Source organism: Lonchura striata, chromosome 5 (assembly GCF_046129695.1).
Source record: "Lonchura striata isolate bLonStr1 chromosome 5, bLonStr1.mat, whole genome shotgun sequence".
Lineage (NCBI taxonomy): Eukaryota > Metazoa > Chordata > Aves > Passeriformes > Estrildidae > Lonchura > Lonchura striata.
In genome coordinates, this window is record NC_134607.1 from 56,671,158 (window position 1) to 56,682,864 (window position 11,707).

At 50.5% G+C, this 11,707-nt stretch overlaps 1 protein-coding gene across 3 annotated transcripts; it reads right to left on the bottom strand.

The window, feature by feature from the left end:
- Positions 1-323: 323 nt before the first annotated feature.
- Positions 324-8,571, bottom strand: LOC110483120 (transmembrane protein 140). Of its 3 annotated transcripts, none has more exons than XM_077783583.1 (5): positions 8,434-8,571; positions 5,554-6,142; positions 3,610-3,818; positions 2,667-2,936; positions 324-1,877 (listed from the first exon to the last, which is right to left on the bottom strand). In XM_077783583.1, exon 5 carries the CDS (start codon positions 1,852-1,854, stop codon positions 1,270-1,272), a length of 585 nt encoding a protein of 194 aa, XP_077639709.1. In that variant the 5' UTR covers positions 1,855-1,877; positions 2,667-2,936; positions 3,610-3,818; positions 5,554-6,142; positions 8,434-8,571; the 3' UTR covers positions 324-1,269. The 3 variants fall into 3 exon arrangements, with proteins under 3 accessions (XP_077639709.1, XP_077639708.1, XP_077639710.1); XM_077783582.1 differs by having other exon boundaries at positions 2,667-2,994; XM_077783584.1 differs by lacking the exons at positions 3,610-3,818; positions 5,554-6,142; positions 8,434-8,571 and adding an exon at positions 3,196-3,240 and having other exon boundaries at positions 2,667-2,994.
- Positions 8,572-11,707: the final 3,136 nt, after the last annotated feature.

Sequence of the window (11,707 nt, forward strand, 5' to 3'; positions counted from 1 at the left end):
GAGTTTGCCTCCAGACTCCAGCAGTCTTCCAAAGCTGAGGAAGACTTGCAGGAGCAGACTGGCAGGGGCCAGGACCGCCCTGAGGGGGCTGACCCCATGACAGTGTGCATAGGGGTCTAGGAAGGGATGAAGATGGCTCAGTATCCTCTTCCCAGTCTAAAAAGAGGACTGACAAACCATATGAGGCTAGCTGTGAGATGATGTATGGCAGTGAAGAATCAGTCAAATCAGCATCACCAGCCTCATCCCCACCAAGGCAGGAGAACCAAGAGAAAACAGACCCTTATGTCCCTTGAAACACATACACTCAACTGCAAAGAGTATCACTGTTAAGCAGGCATTCTTTATTTATGCAAGTTCTCCCAGGCACTGGATGAATTAATGCAGCTTATACTTACATGGCTGTTACATATTCATTGCACAGAAAAAATCAATAACATAAAACGCCCATTTTGAAAAATTATACGAACCATAGTTTAATATTTCAGTCTTTTCTGCCATCTAATGTCCTTTAGGGGTTGTTACAGCCCCCTGTAAGGGTTTTGGTGGTCATTTAATCGCTCATCACTTGTCCTTTTATTGCACATTCTTAGTTGGTGCATGCTCAGTCTGGTATCTTGTTTTCAAACTCCAAAACTGGTTCTTTCTGTGTTATTTCTGTATTGTCATAAATGGCTTTCTTCACAGCCTTGAAGGCTGGTTGTTGATTGGCTGCTTATTTATTTTAAGTGATATATATCTAGTCTTCTTACAAAGAAATTACCTTTGGTTACATTTTCCTTAACATTTGTTAGTTCCTAGTTAAACATTATCTACAGATCCTGTTTTTAAACTCCCTTTATCTTTGTTATATGGTAGGGCACGGTATTAAAAGCATTTTTTTAGTTAATTACAGATTTAATCACATACTATGAGATACTAGCAACTTTTTTTACTTATACTATGTATGAGCAGAGGGCTGTGTCCACTGCATGCTAGTTCTGCTACCGTCACTGCTCTTTGAGGCCAGAAGTGCTGTCACTTTGATCTGCGCCCCAAACTGAGGGGAGTTACACCCTGTTGTACCTGGGAAGTTTCTGTGCTGTGGCTGTTGGTGTCTGCTGCCAGCTTGATGCAGGAGTGTTGCGCACAGCATCGTGCCAGAGTATGGCTCGACATGAGCCTTTGCACTGGGAATCAGATTTTTGCTAAGGAGTAAAGCTCTGTTTGGATTACTTTTTAAAATAGCTCTTGCATCTTCTTCACTGTCAAATCTTAGGGCCTCCTCAGCTAAATGGTTTTGAATATGTGTTTGTGGTTGGCCCAGCTGAGGTACACAGTGGTAGTGAGAGTCTGGAGCAGTAGCAGAGCCTGAGTCCCAAGCAGTGCCAGGAAGCCTCCAGTGAAATCAGAGGGATGAATCCACTCTGAGGTTTGTAAAATAAACATACCCAGGCCTCCAGACAGCATTATCATATTGATGAAGGGTATGGTGCGGATCATCTTCCATTCTTCTCTCTGCTCTGTGCAAATCACATTTAAAACAAAAGGGAGGTGGAAGAGGATGAAGACCAGGCAGGTATACACACAAACCCTGGCTAGTCCCAGTTGTAGTAGACTGATGCCCATTGCCTGTAGGTGCTTGGCATCCAGGCACTGCAGCTCCCCAGCTGTATCATTCCACAGGCAGAAGTTGTAAAAGCCAATGCATTTGTCAGGGAGGTTCACCAGGTTTCCGGCTTCATACAGCAGTGCATAGGACATCAAGGCCAAAGTCCCAACAGCCTCCAGTAAAATCAGCACGTGGAGCAGGTTCTTGGTGTACCTCTGTTGCAGCAGACCCATCCTGGTGCCTGCATGCTCTCTTGGTACCATGGTAAAAGCTGCTGTGAGGATGCCTGTTGCAAAACATGAAAGGGGGGACCTCCTCAGTTTTTGTCTCTTATGGCATCCTTCCCAAGCTGGGCTCTGAGCCTTATGGCTGGAGTCTAGGGACTCCCCTTGCAAATAGAACAGGAGTGTCTCAGTCCTGCCTAGGACCGTGCTGCACATGTGTTAGTGGGTTGAGGGGGGTGCATTTGGTGCACTTCTGGTCACAGCAAAGGTGGATTAATGGTGTCCCAGTGGACCAGTACTGGGAGGGAGAGTATGACAGCTCCACACATGTCCTTTACATCATGGTCTCACTGGAAAAGAGGCATTTGTCATCAAACTGCAGGGATGGGAGGAGAGAAAAACTGCTGTCTGGTAAGAAGTAGGATAAGAGCTATCTGGTCAGTTTTTATCAGATGAGGACATCCCTTGTGATCTTCGGACTACTGAATATAGTGCAGACATGACAGGATCTGAACTGCAGGGCTTCCCTTGCCTCCCTGTCCTTGTCATATAGCTCTAGAACACCCAGTGCCATTGATACCACCCATTGCCAGTATCTGAGCTTCACATGCAGGTCCTTGCATGCCTATAGATTTCTGAGCACAGCAGGACTGAATACCTGGAGCTCTGCTACCCACTGAGGCTGGTAGACATGGTGTTCCCCTGTCTTGGCTGCCTGGGGACCAGTGCCCAACACAGATAGGCAGGTGCCGGGCTCAGAGAGGCACCCTGGATCCACATGCAGCCACTTGCCTTCCTCTAAGGCCCATTGACATGGGTGCTACTGAGACACACCTGTAATTGCCACCCACCTTGCTCCTCTCTCAGACTGGTTGGCAAACCCGACTGCTCCTCTCCCTGGAATGTGTACTGTCCTCTAGTGCCGTCCTGCAGGCTTCTGCTTCACACTGAAAAACAGGAATGTGTACTGTCCTCTAGTGCCGTCCTGCAGGCTTCTGCTTCACACTGAGAAACAGGAATGTGTACTGTCCTCTAGTGCCGTCCTGCAGGCTTCTGCTTCACACTGAGAAACAGGAATGTGTACTGTCCTCTAGTGCCGTCCTGCAGGCTTCTGCTTCACACTGAAAAACAGGAATGTGTACTGTCCTCTAGTGCCGTCCTGCAGGCTTCTGCTTTACACTGAAAAACAGGGAAGTGTCATTAGGAAAGGCTATCACTGGCTGCAGAGCCACATGGCATTGAAGCACTGTCCACCCAGGTCTGCAGAGAGGCATAAACATAGGACTCAGAGACCTTGGCTTCAATCCCAGCCTCAGGCTTGAGGCTTTGCAATTAACTCTTCCCCCCTCTGACAAGCTTTATCTGCTGAGAATCATTTACCATTTTCCTTTAAGAAGTTCACCTTGGCCATCCTTCCACTGCCTATTACCCAGTGATATATCATTTACTTAAGAATTGGACTCTGGGTCCCTTCCCGTTCAGAATAGACTGTGAATCTGTGATATCCTGGACGTCCCTCTAGACCATCTCCCAAAGCTGATTGTGAATTTGGTACAGCCTCCAAGTTTTTAGAGTGCCAGGAGAGACTCCACTCAATCTGTACTGAGTGCCTGGTGGTGGTGCTGGTGACTAGAGACCTTTCAGTATTCCCCTCCCACTCCTCATCTCTCCCTGGAAATTTGACATGAGGCATCCCTGTTTAATAAGCACAAAGATGAAGCTTCTCAGTCCCAAACTTCTTCCAGGAGAAGCACACACACAGCATGAAAGGAGGCCACAACATCAGACACCAACCTGTCCACTTCCCCTGGTCACTTTCCCCTCACTTCTTGTAGCCTCCCCTGGAGGGCTTCTTCTCAAAAGGCTTCTGGAGAGACTGGAAGGTCACATGGAGGAAAACCTGTTGCCGTGAGAGACCAGCTCCGGGCGGGCGCCGGCGGGACACAGCAAGACGGGGGGAGAGGCGGCGCCGCTTTTCCCCTTCAGCTCTGCGAGGCTCAGTTCTAGCGCGGGAACAGACGAGAGGGCGAAATGGGGCTCGGGTGCAAACACGTGTTTATTGTGGGAGCGTGTTCCCAAGACACCGGGACACCGACCCCGCGGGTTGGTTATACCCCGTGCCGGGGACGGGGGGGGACCTGAGCCACGGCCAGTGCGTATGGGAGGCAGAGGACAGGGGCAGGGAAACCCCCGGGACAGCAACGGGAAATGCTGGGGGGGGGGCAGGGACAGACCACATGGCGAGGGGGAAGAACAACGGGAACGCAGGAACGGGACAAACGACTGCAGGAGGGGGAGGAGGAATGGGGGGGGAAGAAGAGAAAATTACAAACCCCGCAGCTCACTCTTTTTCATTTACATAAAGGAAAGGAAGTTCTGAGGTAAAAACAAATTAGCAATGTTACAAAGAGACATCAGAAAGTGATACACCAATCACAGTTACAATGAATGGGGCAAAAATATTTTCTACATTACAATTTAAGATAAAGGGTACAAAATTATCATAAACACATTCTGTATCAAGGATGAATGCAGGAATCATGACGTGATGCTTGTGGTTTTTAAATTCTAGCAAAGCAGAGGCAGGCAGCGAACAGCGATGTGCTTTCTCCAATTTGATTATTTGATTGTGAAGTTGGCATAGCATTGTGAGCAGTAATTAGAGAGGATGATCTTTCCTTCTATAAGATATAACTCAATCCAAGAAGTTATTTCCAAATTATCACAAGCAAAGGGGAAAACTTGTATTGAAATAATAAGGGAACTTTGGGCAAGGTACATTTAGGAGATGGGATAAAGGGTGAACCTGGGTGCCACTGTTTCAGGTGAAAGAAAACAGTGGAGCTCTGGTCCAGGTTTCCAGCTCCACTCCCTTTGAAGGCCCCCCCCCCCCCCCAGCAAAGGGAAAGCTCTCTTACCAAGGAAGGTCCTCTAATGGAGGGGCCCCTCTGGCGACCCCTCCCATCAGAGGGGGAGCCAGAAGAAGGACTGAGGGATTAGTCCAACCTCACCTCCCCCCCAGTAGGGGCTGGCTCACTGCAGGATGGTTCAGGGCCATTGGGGGAGGGGTGGGCCTGGCGGGAAAACGTGGGTGGAAGAGAAGGGTCAAGGCAGGAAAATGGGATCCCTGTAGCGTGGCCAGCGCCATCTTGGGAGGGGGTGCTGGGTGCACTGCATCTCACCTGGGGAGGCATGGCCAATGCCACCCCTAAGGGAGGATAACAGTGTCCAGCAAGGCGCTTGGGGCGGCTCGGCCGCTGCCATCCCCAAGGCAGGAGGTTTGGGGAAGTCTGTGGGGAAAAGGGAAGGTGAAGATTCGCAGAAGCCAAGGGGGAAAACTACAGGAGAGGGGCCTGACGTGGCTGGAAGCTGACGAAATGCGTGGATGTGAAGGGCCTATCTTAGGATGTTAACAATTCTCCCATAGCTGACGTGTCGCCGTTTACAATTCTGTCCCATTGGTGTCCTTTCGACCCCCCCTGCCCCCATAGCCCAGAATAGGGAGGAGAGGGTAGAAAAGGCAGCTTTCCGAGAAAGAGAAGGAGCTTTCCAGTACGAGTTACCCCCAAAAGACCGATCAAGGTTGTGTCCTCCTCGGAAAAGAAAAAGCCTCCCGGCCGCCAGAAACATGCAAGGCTACAGGTCCAGTCTGGACACAGACTGTGGTTAAAACTCAAAAAAGAAAAAAAGGTAGCCCAACCGCCCGCCAGGGTCCCACCCTGCTCTGACCCAACTTACCCTCCGGGCTCAGGCGGTGAAATCTCTATCTCTCTCCTTGGTGGTGGAAAATCGCGCTGAACTGAGGACGTATTCTTTCGCGGTTTGGCTCTCCCAGAGGCCTGGGTGTTCCTGTTAACCCAGAGCTCGCCCCTGAATCTCTGGGTTCTGCCACTGTGAGCCTCTGGTCTCCATTCAGAAGCCGTTCCCTGACAGGCCACTCTTCGAGCTCAGTCCACTGAGCCACTGCCAAACTCTCCTCTTTGTCCTCGGGTAAATCTACACAGCTCCCGGTCCCTGCAGTCCGGCTGCCCCCGCAGCGCGGCTGCTCCCGGGCAGGTAGAGAGCACGCCGGCGAGGACAGAAGAGGGTCCCGGAGCTTCGGGTTTGTTTTCCACCCGGAAGTCAACTCCTCTTAGCGTGTGCAGAGCTCTTACAGCGGCAGAGTTCCTTTCTCTCTCCCCCTTTTCACAAATTGACGGAAATAGCCATCTTCTGCTACCATTTGTTGCCATGCAAGACTGGCTCTGGGCGGGTGCTGGCAGGACACAGTGGGAGGAGGGGGGAGAGGCAGCGCCGCTTTTCCCCTTCGACTCTGCGAGGCTCAGTTCTAGCACGGGAACAGATGAAATAGCGACACGGGGCTCGGGGGCAGACACGTGTTTATTGTGGGAGCGTGTTCCCGAGACCACCGGGGCACCGACCCCATGGGTCGGTTATACCCCGTGCTGGGGGAGGGGGGAACCTGAGCCACGGCCAGTACGGATGGGAGGTAGGGGCAGGGAAACACCGGGGACAGTGACGGGAAATGCGGGGGGGCAGAGACCGGACCGCGTGGCGAAGGGGAAGGACAAGGGAACGCAGGAATAGGACAAAGGACTATGGGAGGGGGAGGGGGAATGGGGGGGGAAGAAGAGAAAATTACAAACCCCACAATACCCATTGTTCTGAATCTGCAACAAAGACACAAGTAAACAGGAAAATATCTATGCCTGGGCACAGAGTGCTGCAGAATGAGACCTCCGGCAGATGTAATTTCACCATGGTTTGTATTTCCCCTCGTATTGTCCCTTGGCTTGTTTCTCTTACACATGGTCTTCTGCACCCAGGCATAGCTTCTCTCCCTCTCCCTGTTCACAAGGGCTCACACCACTCATTGTTCTTCCTGCTGTCCTGCTTTACCCTCAGAGGAAGAACAAGCTGCACATGGAGCATGGCTGACTGACCAGGTCTCCAGGGATTTCTGTTAGACCTCAGGGCTGGGATCACTGCAGCCCAGCTGACTCTTGGCCCTGACCACCACCAACTCTTACTGTTGTATTTCTTTAGACCAGTTTCCTAAGGAAGGCAGGCTTGTAGAAACATGGCTTTTTGTTCAGTCATCTTATGCTCACTCCCTCAGCATCCATAAAAAGTAAAAGCTATTAAAAATTGTCCTAGTTGCACATGTTTACCAGAGAGGGGACAGAGAACTAAATTCCTATCAGGTTTATGGTAACATCTGGCAGGGGTGGAGGACAACCACCCAGAGACCCTGTGCTGCTGTGTGATCTCTGCATGTATGGAGACCTGGGGAAAGCCCATGGTATCTCTGCCCTCTCCTCTACTTTGAGGCTCGTGTGTAAGGACATATTTTCCTAGTGATATCCCTCTCTTCATGGTCAAATTGCTGGCATCTTTTTCTCCTGCTGCCTCCCCTGCCCAGCCCAACCCAGTAGGTAAATCCCTGTCCCTACATGTGACTGATAGAACCAGAAACATGCCTGGGATGGCCCTGTGCCAGCTGGATAGAGAACTGGCCTGGAGGCAGTGAAGGCTGAGACCTGCCACCCTGCCACAGTGCAGCCACAGACAGGACATTTGTGAGCTCTGCAGCTCATAACTGAGGTAGGTTTGGCAGCAGCCTGGCTGAGAAGCACGGGACAAACATGAAGGAGCTTTTACCCAGTGTACAGCTTGGGTTCTTTCCAGCCAGACAGAGGCAGTCTGGCTGCCTCTAAGGAGTGTCCGTGCCTTTGGATTGGAGACTCTGTGGCTCTTCCTCAAAGGTGCAAGAAAGAGAAACCTGATCATGGCACAGTGAGACCCAGCCTGGAGTCAGCACCTTGTTCCTGGACTGGCATTGATGGAAACACTGGGTTTCACCACAGGGGAGTCTCAGTCTCCCTGGCAGAGAGAGGCCCCATGTGAATGGCTCAGGAGCTCCCTGAGGTCTTTGTGTGGGAGGTAAGGCTCCTAGGCACTCTCTGTGCTTTTGGGACTGCACAGCCCTTTCCTCTGCTGCTCACAGGCAGGTGAGCAACCTTATCAGGCTGGGGCTGTGCCTTCCTCCAGGAAGCAGCTGGCAAAGCACCTGGGTAGAGGGACAGGAAGGGACACAGCTGTGGCACAGGAACTGGCCTCTGTGCAGGGACGAGCATCTCAGTGAGCCACTGGATGCCGCTGCAGTGAGGCTAAGTGCAAAAAGCTCTTCCTTTTGCACTGAAGAGCCCCCAGACAATTTGACTTTCTCGCCTCCCCTGTCCCTGCTGCTGAGGGGAGAAATGCTATACAAGTCTGATGGGAAAGTGTCAAGCTTTGGACATGACACTTCAAGACATCTGTCCTGTCCCTTCACCAGCTCCCCACCCCAGCTATCCGGATCGTGTTTACCCCTAGGGCAGGATTAGCTGCAGAGAAACCACGAGTGAAGAAAGGCCACTGACAAGCTAAGGATTGCTGGCAAACAGAAACCAACCAGCAGCAAATGGAACAGACTGTGGGGGAAGTGCCCTTAAAGTGTCTTAAAGCAGGGGAAGGACCCTCCAAGACATCTGCACCCTGCAACACCACTTCTGGCAGCTCTCCCCAGTGGCAGTGACATTAAAAAAGTGGAGGATAGTCTCAGTGGCGGATACTCACGGGCTGCCCATTTGGGTGGGTGTGGAGCTGAAACACGCTGGAGAGGGGCTGTGGCGCCGTTCTAGGAGCCCAGCGGTTCTGCGGCTGCTGCCGGTCCTGTGCTGGCTGGTGTCACAGCCTGTTTTGTCACGTGCAGATAGTTATCTGCTTTCTCTTTCGTTTCTGAGGGCAGTGCTCTTTCCCGATAGCGAGTCAGCTGCAATGACCAAGAAAACAAGCCCAGCTCCGCAACCTGAGCCAGGGTCAGGCTTGCATTTCCTTTCCTTCTCCCTGCTGCGCTAACCAGCACGAAAAGCTCGCCGGGCTAAGCGCACCCCAGATTGTTGTGCTGTTCGAGTAGCCTGGTTGTCCATGAAAGCTTAGATGAATTTGTTTAGTTTTGTTTGGATACTTCTTTAGAGGTGACTGACCATCCCAGGGTGGATCTCAGTCCCTCAGCACTGCCGGAGTTCACTGCCAAACATGGCCCTTCGTGCACTTAGGACGCTGATCGCTCCCTCCCTCTGCTTCCCAGACACAGCGTCGCCCGAGTTCCTCGCCTGCAGCCACCGAGTTATGTAAGGGGCAAAACTCTCCTTCCTGTAGTCCTCCTGGGCCAGTCTGGGACTGTTTGTCCTACTAGCAGTCTTTGTTAGGAGGGCTGTGTGCTGGGGGTTGATGCATGAAGGACACATAACCGTGAAGCTGTTCACAGATTTTCACCTCATAATTCCATGCTTAGGCATGGTCTGGAACTGCCCATGTGGTACACATGTTGTGAGCCTGTAATACTGGCACTCACATCCAAGAGCAAAAGCAAGTGGAAAGAAATACAGGAGGAAGTCCTAAGAGAAGCTCAGTGGACAGAGGCATGCAAGTGGTGGTGGGGGGGATGCCTTCCTATGTGCCTCTGTGCGTGGAATAACTTCAGCATGGAGAGGGACAAGGGTCTGGATCAAGGGAGTTCAGATCATGGGTGGCTCAGGCAGGGGTTCTGGTGGGTGGGGACATAAATCTTGTAGCAAATGAAGTTCAGCAGTCCAGAGCTGCTGAGTTGAAAGTGGAGAAGGAAGCCTTGGGGCTGAACATGGCCATCTTCTAGCACTGGGGCTGATGGCTAGGAAACTGAGGAATAAGAGACTTCTGAGGCAAGACCTCTGTTGCAGTGCAGTAACATGCTTTGGTAGGAGGCATGTTTCTGCTCCCAGGAAGGGGGGGGGGTCTTGCAGTTTGGCAACATGATGTTAATTTTTCTGTCATTCAGGGAGAAAAAGGGTATATAATTTTGATCTGGTGGTCAACCAGCTCCTTAGCTGATCTCAGCACCACAAGTGAAGCTGCTGTATCACTGCCATGGGCAGAAGGCACAAGCAGCTCCTTCAAAAATATCCTTGCTTTCACACTGGGGTCCTGTTTGCTGGGGTAATCAGGATGACTGCCACACTGAGTCTGCTCTGCCATGCCAGAGCATTTCTCCCTGGAGCCACTGTCCCCCTAGAGGAGCGGCTGTTCCAACACCAGCACTCCATGTAACCTGACATTGCTTCCACTGGGCACACAACCTTCCTTTTTTGGCTTTTTTTCCCCAAGAGAAGATCCCTGTTCAGCCAAGCTGCTCTGCTACCTCATCTGCTTGACTTCCAACATTTTGGAATTGCTGGCTACTGTGCCCTTTAGGAGGTTATGTTTAAAAAGTTTGAATGTTTAAAATACACCATTTGGGAATGCTACTCTTGGAGTGTGACATCTCACTGGCCAGAGCTGGTTGCCTGATTGTGCACCTGTGGCAGAAGCATTTTACAGTTTTTCCTGAGGAGCTCCATGTCTCCTCCCTGGCAGGGTCTCAGTCTCTGCTGCTTTTAATGCCTCCTAGGATACCATAGCTGCAAAAAAGGAGAAGTCCAGTCAAAATTTGACTCAAGACTTGCCCTTGGTCCCAGCTGACTTTCTGATTCTGGAGCCTTCCTTCCACACCTTTGGCTGCTTCTCTAGCAGGTAGTTCCCCTGCCTTCTCCTTCCAGGTATTTGGTCAGGGAAGATTGTGCCCAAAGGCTGGGCAGGATGCAGTAGGCATTTCCATTCTCCTTCCTGGGAACCTTTTACAGGTATGCTCTGACTGCCTTTTGGGCTTTCAGTGCCAAAGTCTGATGATGGAGCAATTGGGGAAGATAAGTATGATGGGTATGAGGTGAGCAGGGGAATGATCAACATGTCTCATGGAGAAAGAATGGGAAGGGGGAGAAGAAAGAGAACAGGGCTTCTACCTGTGTGCCTTGAAGTAGGAGAGACTGGATGAAGTGTTTGGGCTGCTGGGTCCTGTTTTCTGTGGATGGGAAGGAGAGCAGGTTCCAGGAGCCAGCTTCTACTAAATTCCTATGTGAGCGTTGCTTCCTGGAATTGTTTCCTGAAGCGGACATATTTTTTTTGCGTGCATTAAGAAGGTTTATGTGGTTTTAAAATGGAATTAACTGCTCTGCAGTTCTTGATTTCTCCTTGTGCAGTTAAAGCACACTCAGCAGTTTAGTAATATTACTTAGGAAAGCGTGAGATGAACTGGGACTTCACAAAATTTTTTGCTGATTTTACTCTCCTGTTTTAAAAGTAAACTACTACACTTTATCCCACATATGATTCTGTGGGATAATACTCTAGTCTGGCTATAAAACACAGAAACAAAATAATAAAACACAGAAGCAAAATATTAAGAGCCGGGATATTTATTTATTTGTTTAACTTCCTCTAAGCAATGCCAATTCTGGGAAAGCCTAGAAGAATGTTATGAAGATCTGTTATGTTTCTCCCCTTGGTTACAGTACATAATATCTAAGAATGAAATCTGCAGCTGGGGGAGGAAGTGCCAAGCCTGCAAAAAACATTTAAAGAGACATTCTTTATTAATCTCCTCTTTGGCAGGCAAGCTCTTACTGATCATAACACTGCAATGTGCTCAACTGTACCGTTCTTAAATTGTACTTGAACTCTACTAACTGGACTGCCTGTCCCACAGAAGACAATTACAGTTGTAATGGTCTGTGCCCAGACCTAGAGGCTGGGAAAAGGGGCTCACTTTTAAGTTCATCTCTCCCTGCATACTGTGGGTGGCTGATATGTCTTTTTTTCTCAAGAGCTGGATCTCCAGTGCCTTGGCTGGTGTGACAGGCACAGCCCCCACACTGATGGCAGCTGAGGACCACATGTTGTCAAGTGCCCAAATCAGTGCTGCAGGCCAGGTCCCTGGGCTCTCTCTCTCAGCATGACCTGACCCAGCAGATGTGTCTCAGCAGCTGGACATGGG